At 35.6% G+C, this 27,231-nt stretch overlaps 1 protein-coding gene across 2 annotated transcripts; it reads left to right on the forward strand.

The window, feature by feature from the left end:
* The first annotated feature begins 430 nt into the window (after positions 1-430).
* LOC110378226 (gamma-aminobutyric acid receptor subunit beta) lies at positions 431-27,168 on the forward strand. 2 transcript variants are annotated; one of them, XM_021337394.3, is made up of 10 exons: positions 431-608; positions 12,302-12,402; positions 13,346-13,413; positions 16,351-16,577; positions 16,684-16,766; positions 18,321-18,458; positions 18,901-19,185; positions 19,349-19,524; positions 19,603-19,737; positions 19,943-27,168. In XM_021337394.3, the coding sequence occupies exons 1-10, from the start codon at positions 529-531 to the stop codon at positions 20,105-20,107; spliced, it is 1,458 nt and encodes a 485-aa protein (XP_021193069.1). In that variant the 5' UTR covers positions 431-528; the 3' UTR covers positions 20,108-27,168. The 2 variants fall into 2 exon arrangements, with proteins under 2 accessions (XP_021193069.1, XP_021193070.1); XM_021337395.3 differs by lacking the exon at positions 13,346-13,413 and adding an exon at positions 13,754-13,821.
* The last annotated feature ends 63 nt before the right edge of the window (positions 27,169-27,231 follow it).

Consider the following 27,231-nt stretch of genomic DNA (forward strand, 5'->3'; position numbering starts at 1 on the left):
AACTTCTTAAACAAATTCCAAAACTCTAATAATTTGCATATTTTTAATCAATACAAATCTAATGGGTAACGAACCCCAAAAACTATGATTACTCATGACTGGTAGAGTTTTTGCAACGAACTTTATTAGGTGTATCCTACTCCGCGGGTGAACGAGAACTTAATCTAGGTTCTGGAACGTAAGTTTCAAACGGTTTCGGAAGTAAGTACAATTTATAAGTCTGTAAAATCAAGTGAGATTTATTTTCCGTGGTGTCGCGCACAGATTTGAAGTTTTAATGCGAAGGAGTCCGGTTGTGTAGTAATTAGGAGGTGAGTACGCGTCGCATCGGCTGCGGCGGCGCGACGGTCGATAGCTGGAGCGACAGGCGGTGCCGGGCCGGGTCACGCCTGCCGCGATCGATAGCGACGCGGCGGCGGGAGCCGGACACGGGAGCAGCAGTCCGCCTCGCACACCGGCGACGAGCGGCGAGCGAGCGAGCGCGGCCGCACATACAGCGCCAGCCCCCATGCGCCTCGCGCTCGCGTCATGAGCGGCGCCCGCCCCCGCTCCGCGCCGCTGCTGCTGGCGCTCGCGGCCGCCTTCCTCCCGCAAGCCAACCATGTCGCGTGAGTACCAGCTTCTGCTGCATACCACCACTATTTACCAACAGCCTCTCACTAAATGTCTCCATGCACATTAAACTTAAGTACAGTTTCACGAAAAGCTGAGATCATAAATCCCAACGGGTTAATAAACTGGAGTGCATTAAATTTATGATGTGGAACAATTTTCATTTATAGCAAAAACTGAACAACCTAATCAATTGAAATAAAAGAATGCATTTTGAAGTTTTACAATCAGGTTAGAAATATTACCTAGATTCATTAATATCATTAATGAAACTATGAATAAACCTTCGATTTAGATGTTGTGTGGTTTATTAGCAAGCTGAAACTACTTAACAACTTTAGAACCAGACTCTTATTTACCCTTGAGACTGACAGTTCGTTAACTCCGCTTGATAAATGAATTTATTAAGTTCTTTCTACAATTTATTCTGCCCTTATTCTATTGATTTTATCTCAATGGATGAATCGTAAAATTTAAGGTAGGTAAGTAGGTACGTAGGTACAGATACTTAAGCCAAAATGTTTCACTAAAATATTATTGAAACTCAAAGTTTAGGTAAGTATATCTTTTGTGATAACCTGTATATGATCATATTAAGAGTCCATAATAATACACAAACCAAATGAACCACATTTTATAAATTCGCGATGGAGCTGTAAAAGTAATATGGTCATATTCGCTATTTGAATAGAATATTATGTGCGCACTCAAGCCGCGTGAAACAAACTGAGATTTGCCTAAGTAGATTCAGAAATAGGAACAAATATTACCCATTGGAGTGCGCCCCACTATTTTCCTGCGTCGCTGTAATATGTAAATGTGCCGAAAACCTCCGCACATCATGCGCCAAATCTTCGTAGGACGTTTTCACATGTGACTCTGCTATTTGAGGCGCAATTCGAAGTCTTGCTATCATGTATAGTAATTAGTTCCATAACGGTGTCGGGACCGGATGACGTCACAAGCCACTCGTACCTTGTAATTCGCCTTTATGTTTGCGTACAAAGCCTTTTCACACTAGCGCTTTGCAGCTTCGAAGAAACTAAAAGCAATGGTGTTTTTGAGAATGACTCGCTGTGCAAAGAGGCAGTGACTACTTTAATTTTACAAAGAGTTCTGGTAACACTTGGCTAAGGCCTGGCGTGAGTAAATACCCAATGACATACCTGGTAAAGAGGTACTTATATGCAAATATTTGAACATTTTAAGAAGTATACCTGCTTGCTAGCACTATATTAAATACTACGCCTGCAATTAAATAGAATCCAGCGAAGGTGAAAACCAGATAAAAGTCAAATTAAATTTTTATGAAACATTTTACCGCGCCTTTACTGATTTAATTAATATAAATCTGTGAAAGCCACAGATTATTATTTACTTAAGTTAGCTCTTTCAAGCGGTCATAAGCAATTTAATCACGTTGAACATAACCTAATCTATTTGCGGTGCGGCACCTAATTGCATAGCCTTGTGCCCATTTTAGATACAGTCAATATTAACATTAAGCCAGAACACGTTGTTTTTACACAATACACCTATAGGCAAGTAAAATGAAACTAAATAATATAATCAATTTTAAAGTAAAAGACAGTGTGTATTGAATTTATTTCTTACCGTGTCCAAAGGCTATGATAATAAATAAGTAGGTAAATTAACTTTTAGTATAGTTTTAATTAATGTACAGGTACATTAATTAAAACTATACTGAAAGTTAATTTTAATGTTTCCTCACTTGTAGTTTTTTAGTTAATTTTGAACTTCACCTTACGTTTGAAAGAAATTATATCCTAAAATATACTAAGCATAATATAAATGGCATTACTGTTTTTAACAATTAACACATACATGTTTACATAAATATAAATACCTAAAAATAATCTTAATATCGTCCCCGTAGAGCATAAAGTCTAAGTCTGAAAAAAATCGAAAATGAGTTATCAATATCATCAACATCATTTTCGTTTTATTTTCGGACTTAGTGACTTTTCACTCTACGGGGACGATATATACAAGCAGAGAACCTCGAGCTGCGCACATATAGTACACCTTATGAAGGACATATGTATTCGAGCACTTGGTTGACACTTCCCGGGACCCGAAGGCTGGCTTTTATTGCACACGACATTTGAGCATTGTCATCCAATGTGGCAATGCTGCCAGCCTTTTCAGTACTTTACCGAGTGACAGCGATGAGGACCAAAAAAGTCGTGGTGGCCTAGTGGGTAAAGAACCAACCCCTCAAGTATGCGAACGTGGGTTCGACTCGAGGTCAGGCAAGTCCTTTTCTAAGTTTGTAGGCACCTTCTAAGTATATCTTGGACACCACTGGCTGTGTTTCGGATGGCACGTTAAACTGTTGGTGCCGGCTGTCATTGAACATCCTTGGCAGTCTAACCAGTCTAACCTATCCAAGTACTTACTTAGTGACTAATCTTCTATAAGTGAATGGTCGCACTGACGCAGGTACAAAAACATGATTAATAAGAAGGTTATAAACTCCACATTCTAGAAATTTCATAGCTTTCATAGATTTTAGGGATCGAGGTCAAACAGCGAATGATTTTGTGATAAAAAGCTCTCCCTCACCAAAACCTTATTATAACATCATCTATTTCATTTGAATGTCACGTTTAGTCCTGCTATTTTGTGACACATGACGAATAATAATAAAAAATAAAAAAAACTCACAGGCTGGCTACGCTTTAATAAAAATACGGTTACAACACGAACAATGCTAGTTTAAAAATTACTAAGTATTACTATTAAATCATAAAGTAGGTTATCTTAAATAAAAACCTGGAAAACATTACGTGCCATGTTGACGTAATTAAAGTTTAATACCTACTGGAAAAAGTTTGAAATCGGATTTTTTAACCTGTTCGAGTTGCTTTAACGCGCAGAATTGTATTTGCATACACGATCGAGTGCTCACGCGACGGTGTACACGCGAACACGTATTTAGCCGTCAGCCTTGTAACTAGCCTTAGGTACAACATTTTGATAATAACTCAATGATACGAATTGTTCAACAGTCCTATGCATTGATTAGATTTTTTAAAATCTTATTGTACTTAATCTTATGTACCATGTTATACAAAATAACTACTGCCCGTACCGGGATAAAATATAGCCTATGTTACTCGTGGATAATGTAGCTTTCGAATGGTGAAAGGATTTTTAAAAACGTTCCAGTAGTTTTTGAGCCTATTCATTACAACCAAACAAACAAACAAAGTTTTCCTCTTTATAATATTAGTATAGATAAAATATCTTTATGCTTATCACGTGCTTTTATGATGAATATTATGATAACATTCTAAATGTGAAACAAAAAACTATTCAATGTTGACATGATGGGAACTTAAAGCCAATTAAAATAGGCGTAGAAATAGTTGGTGGAAAATATTAGCTAGTCAGCAGAGTGGTAGCGGAAGCACATTTGAGTATCGCCACTCAGAACCCTATTACAGCCCACTAACCGAAGCGCCTAAGTAACTTTTGTTTAGTAACGATCCATTTACAAGTCCTGATGAGATTTCCCAATTTCATATTTGTTATTGAGGCTATAGAAACAAATAACTGAAAGTGAACACTTATTTTAATATCGACTATTTTAGTGTTGGTACGTAAGTACCTTTTGGTTTGTAGCATAGCCAGCGTATTAATTTCGTTATTATTTTGACGTGTTTTCACTAACTGATATTATTTAAATGAGCAATTGTATAATTTATATTATTAAAACAAAATATAACTAACTAATCGTTTTCGTGTGCATAGTATTTAAGAATGAAATAGGGTTACGATTTATTACTTACTGTCATGCGCACTTGTTTTTTTGATCGACCATTTTTATAGAAATTATCAATATTTAAAACTATTGATATTGCACGATATCGATTTTTATTTATATCATCGGAGGCATTAGCCAATAACTTATTAATTCGGCTTTATTTGATTGTTATAATGTTGTTTCATGTTTGTCATACCAAGTTATTGTATTGTATATGAATGTTTGTTTAGTAGGTAAATGTACCTATGCATAAAAATGACAAACGACACATATACAAAAATGGGTTTTCAATAAAAGAGTAAAATAAATTATCTTACTAATCTAGCCTTGTTTTAGGATCTAACGTTAGGTTTTAGGTTGTTCAGGTTGTTTAGGTTGTTCTAAGCCTTGCTCAGATTTACCTTAACATCACAAATGCCTAAATGGAAAAGGTGGTAAAGGTTCTTTGTAGTCAATAGTCTATTCTAATATGATTACCAAGTACACCACCTCAGTACCAGACAGATTCGATGATGCTGGACTGACACGATTTACCATAGATTGAACTCGCTCTGAAGTTGCATAGTGTTTTATGTATCTACGGTTATTGCATATAAATGTTTGAAGGTCCATCCATGTATTAGTAGAGAAATTGGGTCAGGGTTGCGTTTAGGAAGCAAGCATACCTAAGTATCGTTTTATTTATGCGTGTACAATCTTCCCTTATTTGTTCATTTGTATACTTCTTCTTGATTTATTGATAAATACACACATTTAAAAGTTTCATTTATATTGTGTTTTTTTTTCAAACTAAGCATTTGGAACGCTTCAATGTAAATCAATACGACGGTACAATTGTTCAGCTACTTTTCCAAGCAACTAAAGTCGGTATGATCAAATACCTTCCAATATTGAGCATCAAAAATGAAAGGGTTCCGTTTAATGTTGCCACGTCAAAACCTTTTTTAAATCGAAAAGTTTGAATATGCAATGACTGTAGGAGAGATATGGCGGTGTACTGAATGTTAAAGAAGCGCGGCAAATTGAGAGAGGAGCGAACAAAACGAGACCTTGTTCCCGAAAATACAAGAGCAAATTTGTCCCTTTCAGGGGAGTCCCGCGTACCGCGCAGGGCAGGTTCGCCTCGCCCTCGCTCCGAGATACGCCGTCTATTTTTAGCTAGCTGAAAAAAGGCGTCAAGTCCCTTAAAAATTTAAGTTCAATGCGTACGTTCCCGGTGACTTGCGTGCGAGCGTTCTTTATTTAGAGCTTGTGTAAAGCTTTAGGAGAATTGTATTGACATTGATTATGTGCCAGTGTAGAACATAATCAATGTTTAGATAAAAAGGATCTAATAATAGAGAAATACGGTTTGTGATGAAACAATTAATTTACAGTTTCGATTTTTTCAAAATATATTCGATTTATTTATGTAGGTACCTATCCCTACACAATGCTCTCTCTGTGCCTGAGCAAAACTAAGCACGCCGCGCTGTGGGATAATAATCGGATCCTTGGTATTGTTTATTATTGCGTTCCATTCTTCTGTTATGTAACAATGACTTTATTAATAGCAGAAATGTAACACATTTTTACAAGCTTTTTTGTGTATATTGACGATGTTTTGTTAACTTCCCGAAGATTTTTTTTGATGAATTTTCTTTAACAGTCTTCATTCCAACATGGCTGGGAAAAGGCTCAGAAGATAATGATGAAGATGATGATTTCTATAAAATTCTTCGGTGATCGGAAAATATTATTCTTTCCTGATTCTAGTAATTAAAAATATTTAGTATCATTATAACCTATTATTTAAATGAATGTTATTTTCTTTTCTAAACTGCGGGACAAAGAAAAAGCGACAAGTTAATTTAGAAACGGGTGGAGTACACTCGTAGACGAGTGCTATATCGAAAACAGTTCAAGTATCATCAACCTTTTAAAAACGTTGTCGTGTTTAAATGGGACTATTACCGTTTTGTGATTAATTAACAACATCTTGAGCTGTATACATACAACTTTTTAAAGGTTTATCGTTGAATATTTTAGAAAATAGCTTTTATAGAATTAAGATTTAAGATAAAGCTATAGGCTTATATAATTATATACAGGAATGAATTTTAATCAGTGCAAAAAAACTCGTGGTCCAGAATCATTAACAGAACATTTGTGAATCATCAGTATTTCTTTTTTATCCGTACTAAAATCAGCAAAATATGGATACTAACTAACCTTACGCGCGCTGAGCAGCGCTCGCGTCAGTAAACCGGTTTCGCGTTGCCGCCGTGCCTACTATGGCGACTCGGTTTCAAAATAAACATCTTTCGCTATCATCAATAACTATTCTTTTTTGTACTAAAACACAACAAAATAAAAATATACATAACTACAAAACTTTTTTAACTGCGTTTTCGCAACGTTATTGAACTGAAATAAATTCATTCCTGTATGAAAAACAAATAATGTAAAGCTTGTAATTTAACCTAGTTAGCAAGCATTTTTTAAAACGTACTACTTTACATATTTTATAATTCTGAACGTATCTTCTATCAATAAAAGACTACTTTAAAATCTGTTCATGCAATCAAAAATTACCAACGACAACCCAACATGCGGAACCCATCTAGTATTTACAAATTAGTTACGCAATTTCCCGAAAGATGTCGCCGTAAGTCGGCCTACTTTGCGATGTTAAGTTTTTTTCCAGAGTTGATGCGGTCGGGATATGTATGAGCTACAATCAGAAACCTGCACTCCGTGTTTTCTGACACGCTCTTCGCCGGTTCCTGTAGCCGGAGATCGAAAGGTTCATAAAACGCTCATTCAAAAGCGAAATAGATGTCCATTAGACATGAATTAACTTCATTTTCAATTATCAAACAACCTCCCACACACATAGCCATTGCAGCGGTAGCATTTATGTGGAACATTTTATGCGATAACCGCTTCCGCTGCCGCCGACGAAGTTAGTCGGTACTCCACATATCGCACTCCTAGCTACGCCAAGCACATCGCTGCCTGGTGCAAAAATACCTTAGACATACCTATGTGCATTTACGAGTTTTGCATATTTGTTGGGACCACTCAGTGTTGGCAAGAATCCGCGTTTGCAAAGCTTTAAAAGTTATTTGACTGAAAAGCCTTTGATGCCGGAACCGCATTTTCAATAGTAGGTACGACTACGAACTGTAAACGAATCTATTTCGATTAATTTACTGCAGTCTAGTAAAGTGGCTAGTTTTGAATTGTTTGTACCTATTTTACGGCATAACGACAACAACACGACACAATATAGAAATAGAACGATATTGGTTTGAAAGGTGAGTAGAAAATAGATTCGGTTTAAAAATGAATGAGCTGGACAACAGTCAGAAACGAAAAATTAATATTTAATTATTGAAATCTATGGAAGAAAACAATATTAGCCTTAATGATGGGTAATATGAAAATGCGAAGATAGCACAAATAACTCGTTGAAACTACATGGGTGCGTTCCAAATGTCCAAATGATCATTATGCTATAGCGCTTGTTGTATTTTGAAGCTTATGGTGTAACCTTTTATGAGTTTACAGCTACTCCGTGTCGATATAACGTGAGTAAAGGCAAGCACGATTATTTCTTCATAAAATAACTGGAAGTTTGACAGATCCAATCCAGAAATTTTACACAAGACACGTTTTTTTACAGACAGTTAATTCACTATGTTCACGTGGATTTGTAAATGTTTACTCGTATTCCGCTGATTTTATCAATTCAGTCCAATCTTGCATTATCTTTTTAAATGCAGCTTTAAATTAAATGACTACGAGACATTTGAAAATAGGTCACTTCAATAAATATTTACCTATTGCCTACTGACGTAGGGCTATGCGGTATCTCTGACCTGTTGGAAACTAAAGTATTGATATATTTAGGCTTTGATATTTTCTTAACGTAGATAGTCTTGTTCTACTCAAAAGTGCAGTGCTTATATTTTCATCATCAACATTAATCTTAAATTCTCTGAAAAATGACGAATACATCAGAATTTATGGATTTTAGGAAGTAAGAAAAAGTAACGGTTTGCAAAGCAATCCTCTTCTTTTCTTTAAAGAGGATATAAATTAAATGTTTCTTCTCGAGCCAAACCTAATGGGTGTTTCCCATTAAGGAAATTCAAAAGTACCGAAGGTTGAGTAACAAAAGTTTTCGAGTCCGTTGAAGAAACGTGGTGGTGTTTCACAATGAGAGTCAGACAGACTTCACCAGAGTTTATCCGACTTCATCAGGGTGGTTCAATGGTATTTCTTGGTACCTATTACTGCTTATTTCTTAGAACGAAGCAATACTGTTACCTAAAAATAAACTATAAACTAAAGAACAAAAACAGAAGGACAAAACATAATGATTTATTCTCGTGTATATGACTATTGTTGGTACAGAGCACTAGGCGCTTTATTGAAGCGGTTGGAAAATTGGCTCGCGCGACAAATTATAGTGGTTAAAAATGTGGGCGCGGCAGTGGCGGATTTACAAACTTGCCGCTAGTAGGCCATTCAATTTTTGCCGCCTCTAATGATTGTGAACTTAATGATATTTTTGTCAGTTACTAGATTATTTTTGCAAGCCTCTATGTTCCGAAGAGTTTAATGTTAACAAGTTTATATGACAGCGACTTTGAAGCGTAAAACCTCTGTAACTTTTAAACGGCTCAATCGATTTTCATCAAACACGATTAACCCGATGCTACGTGCTACGCACGTAGCATCGGGTGGCACCCGGGGCGGCCTACCTATTGTGCAGCCCCCCAAAAAAAAAACGACAAATGTAAAAAGTTTTCTGTTCCAAAACTTAATAATTTTGTACCAAAACGAGTAAAAAAAACCGGCGTAAAGTGAAAAAGTCGCGAGCGAAGCGAGCGCGAATTTTTTTATAGTTTTGGTACACAAAAATATCTATCCAAACAAGAGTGGAAAAAAAACCGGCCAAGTGCGAGTCGGACTCGTGCACGAAGGGTTCCGTAAATTACAGTTAAATCAACCTATCTCAAAAACTATAAGAGATACTTTGATCAAACCAAAAATCGTTGAAAGAGTTAATTAGCATGCATCACCTCTATTTTTTTTAGAATTTTATACCCCGTAGTTATAAAAATAGAGGGGGGGGGACATACTTTTTACGACTTTGAGAGCTGATATCTCAAAAACCGTTCACTTTAAGAAAAATGTTTTTTAGAAAACTTTATATCATTTTAAAGACCTTTCCATTGATACCCACACGGGTATGTACATCGAAAAAAATTTCATCCCTCAGTTACATGTATGGGGGGCCCCACCCCCAATTCTTTTTTTTACTATTTAGTGTCATATTTTTGTAGCGGTTCATACAACACATATTCCCATCAAATTTCATCACTGTAGTACTTATAGTTTCCGAGTAAATCGGCTGTGACAGACGGACAGACGGACATGACGAAACTATAAGGGTTCCGTTTTTGCCATTTTGGCTACGGAACCCTAAAAAGGCACTGCTAAGAGAAGACGCCGCGAGCGTAGCGAGCGCGAAATTTTTGATGTTTGGGACACAATAATACCTAAAGAAATCAGAAAATAGCCTCTGTCAAGTGAAAGGCGCGAGCGCAGCGAGCGCGAAATTTTTTGAGTCTTGGAACACAAAAATACTCAAAGAAGTTTGAAAAAAACCAGTGTAAAGTGAAAAAGCTGAGAGCGCAGCGAGCGCGAAATTTTTCGAGTTTTGGGACACAAAAGTCCTCCACTCTCATAAACAGCTTAGAAATCGTCAGTTTAGAGCGTCAGTTGTTTTTGCTACTTCGGTGCTTTAACTTTTTGTTAGATTGAGGACTCGAAAGAGCGCAGAACAAACCAGGAATTACGAAAGAAGCCGCGAAACCGCGAGCGAAGCGAGCGGATTTTTTATTTTATTTTTATTGAAACGCTATTAGAATATTTTAAAATTCATGATCACGTAAGTAGGTACCTAAGTATATATTACAGTTTATTAATTTTGCGTTTATTAATCGTCTATTTATATATGGATTGTGTACTCATATACTCAATTATAAAAAAAAACCTGTAAAAAAAATTGCTAAATTTGCCGCCCCTCTAAATCTGCCGCTCTAGGCACTGGCCTACTTGGCCTATTGGTAAATCCGCCACTGGGGCGCGGCTGCCTAACATAACCATAAGTATCATTCCGATATTGTCAAATGAAAAACGCAGTATATATGGTTCTCCAGCAGTAGGATTTAATGCTTAATTATGATTCGATAGCAGCTCGCACGTGTTCTTGGAAACAATAATTAACTACGTAAAGCAACATGAACTATACCTGTAAATAATAACATTATATTTTATGTTACAAACGAGACACCAAAATTAGGTAATTTTGTCGCGATAAAATAGTACTTTATGGAAGTATCGAGTAGTCCACGTCGCATGTCCTTGCTCTAATTGCAATACCGCGTACCGTGACGTAGCACGAAGCTTCAAAGGTTATCGTACGTTATACACGAACCCTTTGAATATCAAGTTCAGACATATTGAATTTAATGAAATTATTTGTTTATGCATCTACATCTAATAATAACAATCCCTACTAATAACATAAATGCGAAAGTAACTGTCTGTCTGTCAGTTACGCTTTCACATCTAAACCACTGAACTGATATTAATAAAATTTGGTACAGAGATATATTCAAGAAAGATAAAGATATATCTATTAAAGAATTATATATAACTAGCGTTTGCCCGCGGCTTCGCTCCCGTCAACTGACTTCTCTACTTTACCCTATTTTTTTTTTCATAAGAACCTTTTCCTGACAATAACAAACACAACAAAAAAAGAATTAGCCAAATTGGTCCAGGCGTTGTTGAGTTATGCGCTTACCAACACATTTTGCGATTCATTTTTATATTATAGAAGATTAACCTTTCAAGAATTCCAATTCAAGCTGATCTCTTTGGCACCATCAAAGGGTCAGCATAATTAACACATTGGTAAACATTTTATTGCTTTCGATTCAGTTTTTTTTTTTCATAAAAAAAACAATCTCCTTTTTGATCAGTTTATATGCTACGTTATTTTTATATATGAATATTAATAAGCAAAGTAAATTGCTGAACTGTTTTTCCACTTCGAATGTGTAATCGCAATTGCTAACATTGTTAGCACATAATATCATGAACGCGTATTCGCTCATTTGCACTTCCCTGTAATGGATGCCGCATCACTTGTGTGCAATTGGCAGCACTGCCTCATGTCAATAATTTCGAGGCTGTGGTTCATACATTACTTATTATACTTACTCATCTTACATACAGAGTGTGTCGCCGATATATTTATACTAGCTTTTGTATATTTTAGACAAGCTTTTCCCGCAGTTACCAGGTCCCAAGGGAACTATTTCTCATATCCGGATAAAGTATAGCCTTTGTCTCCCAGGGATAGTGCAGTTTTCCAACAGTGAGAGAATTATTCAAATCAGTTCAGTAATTTCGGAGCCTACAGGGGTATAAAAGACAAAAAAAAGTTTTCTTTCTTATATAAAACATCTAGATTGCGTGAGAGGTAAATACCTTCGTAAATATATATGAATAGTAATTCGGAAGGTCATAATGTTCGTCTCGTGGAAAATGTTACCGCCCTAAACCTCCAACACACTAGAGATAAATTTTTGCTGTTTAAAATTCTTCAAATTGGAACATAATCTAGCTAGGTCCTTAGTATATTAACGTTGTCAAGCCAAAAACTCGGCAGGTCGAATGTGTGATGAAAAAGTATTTTTAGAATTTGATTAATAAACTTACGTTTGCAGGTGCGGAATCCAATCAATTGAATTATTCGTACCGATTTTCCATTTGTGGGCGCTGCCACACAGGGACAGCAATAAATACCTAATGTTTGACTGGTTTTTATTTCAGGGGTGCCGGTGGGGGAGGCATGTTCGGCGACGTCAATATATCAGCCATTTTGGATTCATTTAGTATAAGTTACGACAAAAGAGTAAGACCGAACTATGGAGGTTAGTATTGTAATTGGATGTATTATTCTTAGCAAATAATTATTTGTATTAACCATGGAGTCATAGCTAACACAAATAGCTTTCGTGTCTGTTTTGAAATATTCACACGTTAGTTCTTAAACCAAAGTTACCGAGGTAGATATAAAATATTAAAACACTGAATATTTGACGAAAACATATGTTTCTGATGTCTCAATATTTACAGGTTCTCGATATTTCCCCATACTTTCTTATTCTGTATTTGAGCATTCCACGGTTACTGGGGAAATTCTGCTACTAGAAATTTATATTAGGGGCCTTAATAGGTAAATATCGGTAATAAATAATAATAAATCAATGAATGATATCGCCGTTCTTGTTATAGCTAAGGGCGCCCTAACATTATCCTAAATAAAACAAAGCCATAAAACCGATGGACTCCACATAGAACAATAGCTTTGATGTTATCGAGTTAGTGCGAAAACTAGCTTAGATATTACATTTCATAACCGCTGCAAGGGGTTATCAAGCTTCTGTCAACTTTTCTATATAATGTTGCTGATCTCAGGTTACATTATTTCACAACTTATTTTTTTTTATGTAAGTCATATTTTATGGATATTAATACATTTTGAGTAACCTAAGTAAGAGAAGTTGATGCGAATTTTGCACTTGATTTAAATTCGTATCTTACTTTACAATTACATAATTGATCCAGCAATACTCTGTACCTTTTGTTAGTGTCTATTAAAACTGTAGTTTTAAGCATCAACAGCTATAACGCGCTTCATATTTCGACGCCGTCGCATCTATTAAGTTCGCCAGAGCTCTGTGTGACTTGATACAATGCTTAAGAAATATTCCTAACTAAGTGGAGAGTTTATTACCTACGGTAACTCAGAAATACAGTTATTACGACGGATAACTAACACTTGTGATGTGTTGTGTATTGTGTCGTTTTCAGGACCACCCGTGGAAGTGGGGGTTACCATGTACGTGCTCTCCATCAGCTCTCTGTCTGAAGTGAAAATGGTATCTTATTTTCAAAACAATACTAAAGACACAACGCATACTTAGCAAGATTTTATCCCTTAGCATTATCACCAGCATTAAACCGTTCATCGTAGCACCCGTGTCCACGGTTCGATTGCATTCGATCGGTGTAGGCGCGACACACGGCCATGCGGTAGACGTTTGCCGCTATCCAGCCAGGCGTGCGCGCACCAGCAGCGACACTTGACACCCGCAGGCACCCCGCGCCTCTCGCGTCTCTTTTGCTCTGCTCGCCCGGCGATGGGGCACGTCACCGTCCTCTGGTTTGGTTTTCACGGCGCGAGGCGCGCGCGCCACTCACGATTGGGCTTGATTGCAGGTCCGCCAGTGGAGGTGGGCGTCACCATGTATGTGCTCTCTATCAGCTCCGTCTCCGAAGTGCTCATGGTACTCGCCACTGTCAGCTCACGCTTGTCTCGGTCGCTCCGGCCACCGCGCCGCCGCGACCGAGCAGCCCCAGACACGAGGCTGCGAGCATGTCCGCGTTTGGTGGAGCAGATCGCCCTTTGTCCGCCCACTTGCTTTCTTATTATGTTTCCTGGTAAAATCGTTGAAATTACAGATACTAAAGGACCATGCCCATAGCCCATGTTTTCGTAACATTCATAATAAAGAAAAATCGGTTATTCAGGGATTTGCCCATACCTCAGACATGATCACATCTTACTTTACATACCTACCTATATTTATAAAAAAATACGTTTCGGAGAACAAGAGGTAAAATTATTCGGGTTTATTTATTGTTGTAATTTATAAAACCAAAAGCGAAAAAACAAATCAATTGCTGTTCTCAAGTATTAATAGCATACGGACTTGTATAGTGAAGCACAGGAACAAATTTGCGGCATTTGGACAAAACTAAAACAAAAAATGTTTATTAAAATTGGATTATTAAGTTAATTAACTCACTAATTTTGCTTGTAACATTTTAGTTGATCAAATCACGGTGACAGTTTTAAACGCTGTATGTCACCTATAAATTGTCGCGGCAGATATTATCCTTCAAACTGAATGTAGTCCTATGGGCATTGTCCTTTAACAATGAGATCATAATAAGAAAGGCAATCCGTTGAACCTTAAAATTACCCAGTTGTGTCTCCTGCAGTACTCGTAACTCCAAAGCTGCTGCCATTACAAGTGAAGATGTCTGTTCTCTGATTAATTTAGTTCAAAATTTTAGTGTTACAATTTATACTCTTGTATTAAATAGTTTGATTGTTTAATGATTTTTTTATCGTTGAACTTTTTTATCTTTTCAATAAGTATCTATGTATTTAAGTCTTACATCTACCATGTGGATTATTAAGTCAACTCACTACTTTAATGGTATGTCGCATTTTGCACAGGCTCCGACGTCATACAAAGGTTTATGAACGTACCTATATGATGTCAAAAGGAAACTTGACCGAAATAATGGTTCTTTCGTCCAAGTATCGAGTACAAAATGGAAACATTATATGAAAAGACAGTGATACTGACAACATAAAAAGGAGCTAATTAAATTGGTGACAGCATTTTATTCAATATGTTCTTATTCACGGAATAATCAAAAATTCACAGAAAACAGATCGTCATCACTTTTGTTGTCGAAATTCGATATCAAAAATACCAAATAGATAATAATATTGTTTAGTCATAAATAGCATAAAATTTTCATTTTAAACTGGCAATGATTGCAGCCTAAATATATGGAAAATTTTAAACTATGTTTAATTAAAACGTACGGGCTCTATGGACTTGCGATGACTGTATATAAATATCTCTTATCGTGACTCATTCTGTAGTTTGTTGTGAATGTACGTATTATGTGTATTTACTGAAATATTGCCAACATAATTATAACTTTCTAATCTCTCCAGTGACTTGGAACATCGATACTATCTGACCTTATTAGTTGAAATTATGCTTTCGTGAGTTTGCTGTTATGAATACCGATATCTCCTTAATACTAGCGCAGTGGTCAGAAGACAAAACCGAATTCGGTTTTCCAAAATGTCAAACTGTGGAAGCTTGCTAGGCGTATTTTTGGGTGAAGGACCCTGAAGTGGAAACCAAATCAAGGTTGGGAAGGTCACAATGAGACGTGACCCATGGCCCAGGGTGGGGAGGTTGCCTAATTCACAATCCGCAAACTCTCGATTCGACTTCATTATTGAACGTAATTTGTTCCACATCCAAACTTTATTGGTGGCAAGTTGTATACGTGCCGGCTTGTTAGCTTCAGTCAATAGAGGATTGCCTCTATCGAGCCGTGGGTGTCCGCCTTCACCGCCACCCACACACCTCGCCCTCCTGTCACTAGAGCACCCATGTCCCTGTTCATTCTTAGACCTCACCTGTGTTCCGTAGGCTTCATGTCACATTCACTCTCTCTGCACATTTTGTTTCTTTTCATAACTGTTTAAAGCTTATCGCTCAATTTGACTATTCAATGTAGTGCAGTGTCTATTAATATTCTCAAGTGTTATTTTTGTCCGAAGTCACGAAAACTAAGCTTCGGCTTAATTTTGTGTTAATTTTCAATTAAATTTAATTAGCCTCTTGGGAACATCTATCGCAGTGTATCTATACTAAGACATTGTGTAGGATGAAATATTACTGGAACAACGCATGCAGATGTTAGATGTTTATCTATAGCTATAAAATTATACAATACAAAGTACCTGTAAAACTGATACCTTTCAACAGTACTTACAAGTTTAAAAGTTCCTACTACACATTCAAAGCATAGTTGAGAAAAGAAAAATATTTTAAAACCAAAAAGTGTTTAGTGGGAACTATATTTTCATGAAACTACATTCCATGGTACGTTTTCATTCAAGCTGTTCATTTCTTGTATTAACTACCCATTACCATTCAGTTTAGATCATGAGTAACGTTTGTTTATGATTTAATAGTGGAGGTTTCCTTTCCCAGGATTTCACATTGGACTTTTACTTCAGACAATTTTGGACCGATCCCCGGTTAGCGTACAAAAAAAGAACCGGAGTTGAGACTTTGTCTGTGGGCTCGGAATTCATAAAGAACATATGGGTACCTGACACGTTCTTTGTAAATGAAAAGCAATCTTATTTCCATATAGCAACAACCAGCAACGAATTCATACGTATACATTATTCTGGCTCTATCACTAGAAGTATCAGGTAAAACTAAGACGTATTTTGTTATTTATGTGTGATGTGATAGTGTTTATATTTCGTTATAGTTGTTTGAATCAGTGGTATTATAAAAAACTCATAAATATTGCAGATTGACGATCACAGCGTCTTGCCCGATGAATTTACAATACTTCCCGATGGATCGGCAGTTGTGTCACATAGAAATTGAAAGTTGTAAGTATCTGAACTATTTCTAAATAACTATATTATACACGCCAATATGTGTGTGTGTTGTTGACTAACTTGTATAATAATCACAAAATGCTATCTTTGAAGATACAATATTAATAATGTATTAGCTAACATGACAGTGTTGCTGGACAACCGCACGCTTTGTGTGTCAGTTGCAAAAAAACGTAATTTTGTTTTTAAGTATCGCTAAATATCGACGGCATCCATTAACTGATATTGATCCTGACAGTAAATGCAGTGCCAAGCACTTCTGGTTACAGATAAATTGAACAAACAGAAAACAATATTACTATACGTGTGTATTGTGTGCTCACAAAAGCAATCATTAATTTGATTCTGTACCACAATGCAAATTTATCACTAGGCTTACAGATATTGTGTTGTGATCACTTTCTTGTATCACAGATGCTACTCAGGGGTACCCTGTGAGCACAAGCGTACTACATAATCGTCGACACGTGCTGTGATTTCCCTCGTGTTTTCATAAGTTGGAACGTCTCCTTCTCGCATACAGCACCCGCAGAAGGCAGACTCGTAAATAGTAAGCCTTTGTTCTCACGAGCATTTAGCGAATGAAATGATACTGAGACATCGACGCTGAGATATGCTGACCGGGTCTAAGGAGGCGGGGACGGTGGCGCCCGCGGGGACTGCACAACCACCGAGGGCCGTGCCGCAGACGAGGCACCGCACGCGCCTAGGCGCACACCCTCACACCCTCGCACCACCACCGCTTACGTTACACGCACTACGACATGTTGCACTCGCATGATCTTACATTCAACGTAACGCTTGCCCTATTATTCACATCGCTATTGTTGTTAAACTATTTTCTAGTCTATACTCCTTATTTCAACTAATTAGTATCTTTTCATAGTATAGTTATCAATTCATAAATATTTCGTGGTCCATTTACTGTCACTCTTGTAGGTAGAACTATTTTCTATCACCCATGCTAGGTCAAACCGAGTTTTTAGTTATTGTCTCTTCCAATGTTCTTCCTCGGTTTGGCTTAGTTATGTCTCGCCATTTGAACCCGCGAGTCCTATCCTCAACACAGACGCGGCCGCGTGAGGGAAACGCGATGCTTATCAGCGTAAGTGATAGCGTTTTGTGTGTTTGGCATGTCTCCGGAGTCGGGTACACAATGAGAGACATTCGGTACCATTGGAAAGATGGGGTGACCAGCGTCGGTATGAGCAACGAGGTGCAGCTGCCACAGTTCCGGGTGCTCGGCCACCGGCAGCGCGCCACTGTTGTTACACTGACGACAGGTAACCGAACGCAATAGCCGCTCTCCCAGCACAGCACTTCCATAAGTCCGCCACCGACCCCGTCTCCCTCAGCCCGTGTGCAGACGATTGAAACCGCGACACAAGCACACACGCTAAACATGACACGACAATCGCACGACGGAACGCGTGAATCTGAACTCGCGACTCCCCCGCTCTTACCCCAACCGAAAGATGATTCGTGTTGTAAAACCCATTGCGATGGGCCTGGGGTTGTTTCATTTATAATGTCCGCTGCGCACAGTCGGCTACACCATGCGGGACATCAGATACAAATGGAACGAGGGGCCCAACTCTGTGGGTGTTTCCAGCGAGGTGTCGCTGCCGCAGTTCAAGGTGCTGGGTCATCGCCAACGAGCTATGGAGATCTCCCTTACTACAGGTACCTGGGTTTGCGGGGGAATCTAAGAGTAGGCAAAACAAATAATATGAGACACCACTACGTGGAACACTGGACAGAAACAGCCACGATTTTTATCACGTCCTGCTTTTGTATTATTGCACAAAACACTATGAGTGGTGTGAAATAGTTTTTTTATGTCTTGTCCTAAAATAATTCTGTTGGAAAAGTTTAATATATATAATGTAAATTTGCCTTAAGTTAAATATTAAAACAAACCTCTATTTCTATTTTGACTATTAAAATTATAACATAATAAAATTATTTACGGATATCAAATACATTAAAGTCCTACCATAAAGCAATCTACAATATTTACTTTTGCTCGGACCTAACAGCAGCAACTGTTCTTTATACAGCATATTTTCATTTGCGATGATGGAATACTAATATGTATTGTAATTTACTTTATAACCTTTTACAGGAAATTATTCACGGTTGGCTTGTGAAATACAATTCGTTCGGTCTATGGGATATTACCTAATCCAGATTTATATTCCCTCTGGTTTGATTGTGATCATATCATGGGTATCATTTTGGTTGAATCGAAATGCCACACCTGCTCGAGTAGCGCTAGGTGTCACCACTGTATTGACTATGACGACGCTCATGTCGTCCACTAATGCTGCTCTGCCCAAAATCTCATATGTCAAATCCATCGATGTCTATCTGGGAACCTGTTTCGTTATGGTCTTCGCTAGTCTACTAGGTAAGAATCTTTTTTGCAATTACATCCTATCCACTGCAAAGCGACTGTTAATCAGTATCTAGAATATATATCTCTAATCTTAAGCGAATGTTTAATGCCAAGCGATGGTTTCACTGATACTAAAAGTGAACTCCTGATGGATGCATTTCTCTTATCTTTGCAGAATACGCTACAGTGGGATACATGGCAAAAAGAATACAGATGAGAAAACAAAGATTTGTGGCCATACAGAAAATAGCTTCTGAAAAGAAAATTCCCGTTGATTGCCCACCCGTAGGCGACCCACATACTTTATCCAAGATGGGAACACTTGGCAGATGCCCACCTGGAAGACCATCGGTAGGCAACTTTCGTTTTGTATGATACCTCTGCCATAGTTTTTCTGTTTCCATTACCTACGTCACAAATGTGTTCCAGGAGGTGCGGTTCAAAGTGCATGACCCAAAAGCGCATTCTAAAGGCGGGACCTTAGAGAACACTATTAATGGAGGTCGTAGCGGAGCAGAAGAAGAGAACCCAGGCCCGCCCCCACACATTTTACATCCTGGCAAGGTGAATATTTAAATAAATTGTTACATACTACGCGATTCTTATTGAGCTGGCGATTGATATGGCATTGCGATAATAACTGTTTTAAAGGTTTTGCAGGTACGCTGAGCGCTAGCGATTAAATATGTACTTTGTCTGAATGCGTAATATGTTCAATAATAGCTGAGTATTTTAATCACCATACTTAGAAACATGTTTTAATTTTCAGGACATAAGCAAATTGCTCGGCATGACTCCCTCGGACATCGACAAGTACTCGCGCATCGTGTTCCCCGTCTGCTTCGTTTGCTTTAACCTTATGTACTGGATCATTTACCTTCACGTATCTGACGTCGTGGCTGACGATCTGGTTCTACTGGAAGAGGATAAATAGAGGGCGCTGTACATAATCCACTTATTTTCCACAATTGCAAGCCAAATAATAATTTGAAACAAACAATTAACTCTACTATTCCCCTGTCAGAAAAGTACCTTTTGAAAGGTCTTGATGAATTTTTATTGTAATCGGAGAGACTTTGAATCTCGATTTAATTTTTAGATATTTATACATACTATAGTTGAAAATACTCATAACGTACAATTATGTAAATATTTCAAAGAATCAAAATTATGATGAATATGAACGATTTAGCATAAGACCTAGATCTTTTCTTGGAGTCCGAGGTAGAGTCCAAACGACTGACGCTTTAAGTCTTAATATATCACGTCATGCGACGTGTTGCTATTATTGATTTTAAACAAATTTAGTAGATAAGTTTTAATAGTAATATAATTTATTACGTTGCTACTTTAATATTTAACTATTTGAATGTGTAAATATAATACAAAATTTCTTTGACTTTGTCGTAGTCGGGTAAAATTATTAGTAAAGTTTAGCAGGTTATGTCTATTCATAACTAGTGATGAAGTTATTATCTTACAATAAAATAGGTGTCCTAATAAAATTCTGATTAAATTTGTGTTTCAAAGTTCCTAAATTTAAAATATGGGGAATAGTTATTACGCCTCTACTTATACAAAGTAAAGTTTCAAATTATTATCATTATTAAAGTGGTAAAATGAGTGGTCCTAATTCACAATAATAAGAATCTGATGCTCAAATTTCTCAGCTTACATTAGTTTTAGTAAACTTTTGTAATTACGTCATAAAATTAGTGATTCGTTCATTCTTTGCTAATATCGTTGTGACAATATCATTAGGAATTTTGTTTTTTAATTGTAGTTGCAGACCATTCCAATGTCCTAAACTATTTTTATTTTAATCGTAGTTTTATTTTATAACTTGTAAATGATTCTGAATGTTTTGAGCAATTAATTTTGCTTTACATCATTGAATGCGTGTTGAGTTTTGACCATTTTATTATATCCTTCGTGTTATTAGTTTAGTACCTACCTACTTACTTACTTTATTCAAAATGAATTACCTATAGATAAATTGGTTACATCAAAAATCAGCAGCATTCAACTATTCTTAGAACATACATATTCCTACATATTCCTTAAAATATTCACCTATAACCATAAATCTATTCTTATTTCCATCATTATGTTGGAGCGATTCAGTTCCTTTAGAGGCATGCAGGCGCCAAATGTTAACAATTCTAAACCCAGCATGTATGTTCCCACTTTCGTCATATTGTATTTTCTCAATACATCGACTTCAAGTATCTAACAAAGCTTCTGGTTTATTCTTTTCATCTTTATTTCGATTTAAGCTAAATATTTGATACCTACTTATTCACTAAAATATGGTATCCAATATTCAGATCAATTTTCTTTCATGAATATTGCGTAGACTTAGTCCTACTACGTTACGTTCACGTGTGTATAACTTATGTGCATTTTTTGTATTCAACGCCAATAATACCTCAACGTATTTCAATCAATACAACTAAACTCGACGTAGACTAATTAACACTGAAAAGTGTGCAAAGCCAGTAGTAGTCGAAGAAAATGTTTAAACTATATTTAGATGCAAATGTCAAATACAATAGCCAGAATTTAGAAAGTTTCAAACGCAACAGTCACGATAATTTAATAAAATATTCGACCTTAGCGACTTAGATTTTCTCTTAATTTTTTTATATCTGTAAAATTTTAGTTATTTTGTGACTCACGTAAACCTTTTACATAATTTTAAATAGTAAACTCTTCCATCAAAATAAATTTATATATTAATAAAACTTCCATATGCTAAAACACATCTTCAAACGCCGATTGTTTACTTGTCATTATCAATAATAATATGCATTTCATCGTAAGCCGTATGTTCTACATATGTAAAGACATAGTTCAGTCCTGTATTTAAATATTACCTCTGAGAATATTTGCTATTTCTTTACTAGCCGCACAATTAGTCCATGCAACGCTTTCTTAAATTAGTTCAATTTAGATGAATTAGCTTTTGCTCGCTAGTATTCTACTAAATCAGTAGTTAAAGCATAATTGAGCATTAGAAATGAGTTGTTAATTTGGGAATATTATTCGTAGGCTAGTCACTGTAAAGGTGATGGGTGCCGAATAAATGTTCCTAACTTCACAACGGTTATTACTTCTCGTACCCTCAAATATCTGACAAGCAGGGCTCCTGTCTTCAGCTACGACACGCAACGGGACTGCTGTGCGTCACGGGTTCCATATGGTTTAAATTTAATAATATTATAACATCCTAAATATTGAGGTAAGCTGGAACGAACATAAGTTCAGATTTACGAGTGCATTACAAAGCGTAACCATTTATGAATGAATAAGGCCAAAGTAAATTTTAGTTCTATTAAAAGAGTGTTAAGACCATGTACTAGTGCATACTAAATTAGAAGATTTGGACAGAAGAGGGCGAGTTACTATTTATGAGCCATATAAGGTGTTCTGCTGATTCTACGTGCCCTCTACGAACACGTCTAAAATGTACAATATTATATCAGCAGTCCATCTTAACTACCTTATGGAACCTGCTCGTAAGGAATTTATTTCCTGGTGGAAAAGTAAAAGGCTAGAATTATTTATGTTTAAAATATCGAATAAGTGTGATAAATATTAAATCAATTCCCTTAGAAGTTAGACGTAAATTATCAAAAGTGAAATCACTTCGATGTATCGAAATGTATTCCAATAAAAGCTTGATTGTTTTTTTTTATTATTTATTAATAAAAATATTTTGTGGTAGAATGTAAAAAGTAGATACTGTACATTTTGGATGACTCATTTTAGGCAAACATTATTATAATTATGTACTGTATAGGTACATTTTAGGCTGTAATGTACACACGACATTATTTATTATAAAATCATATAAATAGCACTCAGAATATAAGGCACCATGTAATTAATCTGTGTATTCACTTTTATTTCATTGCAATTAACTATCGAAGTCTGTTAAATTACTTAATAAAAGTTATAGATTAAGAGAGCATATACATATATGCTGGTAGTAAAATAAATGAAAGTAGGTTCTAAGACGCGACATCGGCCACGTCTCTCCGAAACGAAATTCTAAAATATTTGTCTAGTGACTAGAAACTAAGTTGAAGACACTTATTTCTAAGAAAGTTTATCTTAGATATTGTCTATAATATGTGTAGCTGTGCACTTTCAGAAGTAAATTTGTCCCTTGGCAGGGAACGCTGAAAAATGTATTAATTCCATGTTTTACCTTTCAGATGAACGACACAAACTAGCACTTATTGATTTATTGAAAGCAAAACTTAAGTAGATGGCAGGGAGATTGACTGGTGTACCATTGTTTATTCTAACAAGTATATTCAATTTTGTCAGCCTTCTCTGGATATCTTTAAGTATAGGGTAGCAAATAAAAACGTAGCTATACTTTTTTATATTTATCTTTTTACACCACTTATACACACACGATATAAAAACAGGAATTTGACTAGTATAAATTGATTCAAATTTAAAATAATCAAATGAAATTAAGTACCTGATACAGAAATATATTAAAAATATATTTCAACATTTGTTAAATAACTGGTAGGTACTTTTGACATCAATTAGATAATTAGCGCCAAAATTAAAATCTAAGATTCGCTCAAAACGTTCATTAATCTAATATAATTGAGTCAGATAGCCAAAATCATCAAAGAAGATCAATGTTGATCAATCTAATAACATCAGATAGGCTTCATTATTTTCATAGCTCGAATGCAGAAAAGTCAGTGACAATTTATACTAGTCTTTGCATAACTGAAAACAGCTTCACTTTCAGGTTACTCCCAAACGACGTAATTTGATGGTCTTTCTTTCTTCATCTAATGATGAAAAGACTTAACTCTGACATAACTTTGGATCTTACATCATGCTCCCTTCGTCAACTTAAAAATCGAATTTGAATAATTCTGTAATTAAGAGTACGTAAAAATAAAAATGTTGTGTCGTGCTAGATATGTATATTAGAATTTAATGTATGTATTTATTTTCTACGTAGAGGCGTCCGTTTTTCTGGAATATTTGTACTAACGATGCCATGACTACTTATGAAAGCCACAATGTAAGTTTATCGAGATTTCTTATTCTTATGGCACCGCAAGGCGTCGATTTAGTAAATAGATAAAATATTTGTATGAGTTATCTCCATAACTGACAAGGGTCCTTAAAATGAAAAGACAGCATGTACCTACCTTTACCATTGCTGAGTGGATTTTAACACTATATTTATACCTAATTAGCAGCAGTGAAAGTCTTTTTATCCATTAGAAATTATTTTGAGAGTATTTACCATTGAAATAGTTTTAAAATAAAAATATATTGCAACGTTATAAGATAAAACACCAAAAATGCCTACCAAGCTGTCAATCACAATTTTTTAATAATATAAGATAATATACTCAAAACATTACACAGTAAGTAGTATATAAACCGTTACCCGATTTGAATTTTTATTATCAGTATGGTGTTTTTGTACGACGTTTACATAGCATTTAAAAGGTTTCTTTCAACTAAGTTTACTTTAAAAACTGTACTGTAAAACTGTAAACTGATTAACCCAGGATTTTTTTACCGCTTGATTCATCGATTTCTAAAGTTCATACACTGTAGGCGTATCTTTCAAATAGGGACGCTTTCTTTATTGTAGTACCTGCTAGGAAATATTATATATTGTGTCTAGGTAATGGCTAAAGCGCTTTGAGGTCATGTTGAAGTAAATAATGTAAACAATTTATATTGCAGCAGCAATTATGATCAATAGTCACAAACTCCAGCAAAAATCCACACATACATTTCTTACTTAGTGTTATGTTGTTACATCATTATTTAACATCCACAACGCTTACACAGTTTTTTAATATAACGAGCTACTAATTATCAAAATGTATAAATAGGTATATCAATATTTTATTATTATTGATGTTTATTTATTAGTGTTATATAACCTGTTTTTAGAGTACCATGTTATCCATTTTTTCTTCATAAACTATGAAAATGACATGATATGTTTTGAAAAACATCTTTACATCGATATTCTCCGTTGAAATATTTTTAGAAATATAAATTTTGTAAGTTGTATTTCATAAGGTAACTATAAATGTTAATAATAACATGCAATAATTATGCGCTTTTATTAATGTTATTACCAATATTAAAAGTGTACCCTAACCCTTTAAACAAATAGATTTTCTCAAGAGACGCTAGATAAATTTAGGAAGTGGTTACAGAATTGAATGATACTACCTATTGAACGCACGTGTCTTAGATATTATAGAGTTTTATAAATTATAGATTTACAATAGTATAAATAACCAAATGATCATGGATGGAGGAATAGTTGTCACTTTTAAAATGATGTAGTAGCACTTTATCGTTTAGTTTTATTGGATAGGTCTTCTTTAAATGGACTATTGATTGTGAGCCATATTTTTGGTACACATATGCTTACCACATATTAAGCCAAATGTATCTTCATTACTGATTCTCTTGAAGTATTGATTTGTTTCTGTTGCTGATGCATACAGTTATCAATCAAAATCTATTGTGTGACTTTGAAAAATAGGAAAAAGCCTAAATTCATCTGACTTTTAATTATTGAATTGTTTGCATAATTGTAATGATGATTTATTCCGTTTTCAGTTAGCTAAAAAATAATTACTTGGTAATACGTAAACTCATAGACTTACTCGTAAATTGATTTACACAGTTATTTCATTTTTACCTAAAGAGGTAAAAAAGCAAGAAACTAAGTAATTTTATTAAGTTTGTAGGAAGAGAATAACAGAATTGAACAACTGTTGCACACAAGCTTTGTAGCCTATAACTGCATCATTTATTTAAAATAAACTCTTCAAAACTGCTGTCATTCCTCCCTACCATATCAGACATTTTCTTCCTACCACTTTCAATTAGTTATTATCAGAATATACTTATAATGATAGGATAAACTACTAACATTTAAGTTACCATTATTCATGACTATCTCCAGTTTCTTCCAACTCTACTGAAAGTAATTCACGATTCTTAATCGCCTTCAATAAATAACTTCCGCACGTCTATATCAACTTTATTTAATGAATAATATTATAAATTAACTAGTACTTAGTAATGTTAACTGTATTGCTCACAAGTAACATAAACGTATATTGGAAACTTCATCTAGTCTCGGACTTATTGCACGCTACTAACAATACTTACATACCTACTTGCAGATAAAATAGTCATTAAGTCAGCTCTTATTATTTGAATGAAAAATATGAACACACTGAAAAAAGCCAAGGAAAACGATTTGACACCACGAATCGTATTTTTTTATCAAAAATTTTGGCAAGTTGCTAGTAATTTACCCATATACAAGTTGCTAGAAAGAAAATATATAGAACAAATAGATGATTTTACAGAAATAGAGTATGAACAATATGTAATCGTAGTATAAAATAGAAGGAAATTAGAATAAAAAGGATATGACAGAGTTGATAAGGATTGATCACGTATTCGTAGATGTTTATGTGAAACATAAACCTTATTTTGGACCATTTGTTTTGGAAGCTTGAATTATGACCGAACACCATTCTGTTGGTAGGAAATGAACATGTAAACATTACGATATTTCAGCTGATCGACTTATTACACATTAATTGACTGTGGCACATTAACTTGTATTCGTTATACAATGCATAGTCTTCTTTCTACACTAAGTCCGAAATAACATGGCGTGTGTAAAGTTAGTCGATTGTCTTCGCAGTCAAAAAGCTACATAACTTCAGATTCGTCAAGCTATTTTGGACGTCCCGAATACATACGCTGTACAAGTGCATGGTGAAGTGGCATAGTCGATACTAAATCTCAAAACTATTGTGTTTTCGATTTTGTTAATGTAAAGTGAACACTCAGATTTAATTATTCTTTGCTACACTATTGTCATTTGTGTACTTAGGAATGATTATTTATATGTGAAAATGATAAAGAGGAAATAAAACATTTTTCAAATAACGACACTTGTGTTTCTTTTACCATTTTTGTTACTTTCAATACACTATTTCTTGACATTCCTTAGGA

Source organism: Helicoverpa armigera, chromosome 1 (assembly GCF_030705265.1).
Source record: "Helicoverpa armigera isolate CAAS_96S chromosome 1, ASM3070526v1, whole genome shotgun sequence".
Lineage (NCBI taxonomy): Eukaryota > Metazoa > Arthropoda > Insecta > Lepidoptera > Noctuidae > Helicoverpa > Helicoverpa armigera.

What these genes read in the sequence shown, in the direction of transcription:
- LOC110378226 (XM_021337394.3), top strand. Translation starts at nt 529, where the DNA reads ATGAGCGGCGCCCGCCCCCGCTCCGCGCCGCTGCTGCTGGCGCTCGCG. An exon ending in AGTAAGACCGAACTATGGAG is followed by an intron (nt 12,403 to 13,345) that starts GTTAGTATTGTA and finishes TGTCGTTTTCAG; the next exon opens with GACCACCCGTGGAAGTGGGG. An exon ending in CTCTGTCTGAAGTGAAAATG is followed by an intron (nt 13,414 to 16,350) that starts GTATCTTATTTT and finishes TTCCTTTCCCAG; the next exon opens with GATTTCACATTGGACTTTTA.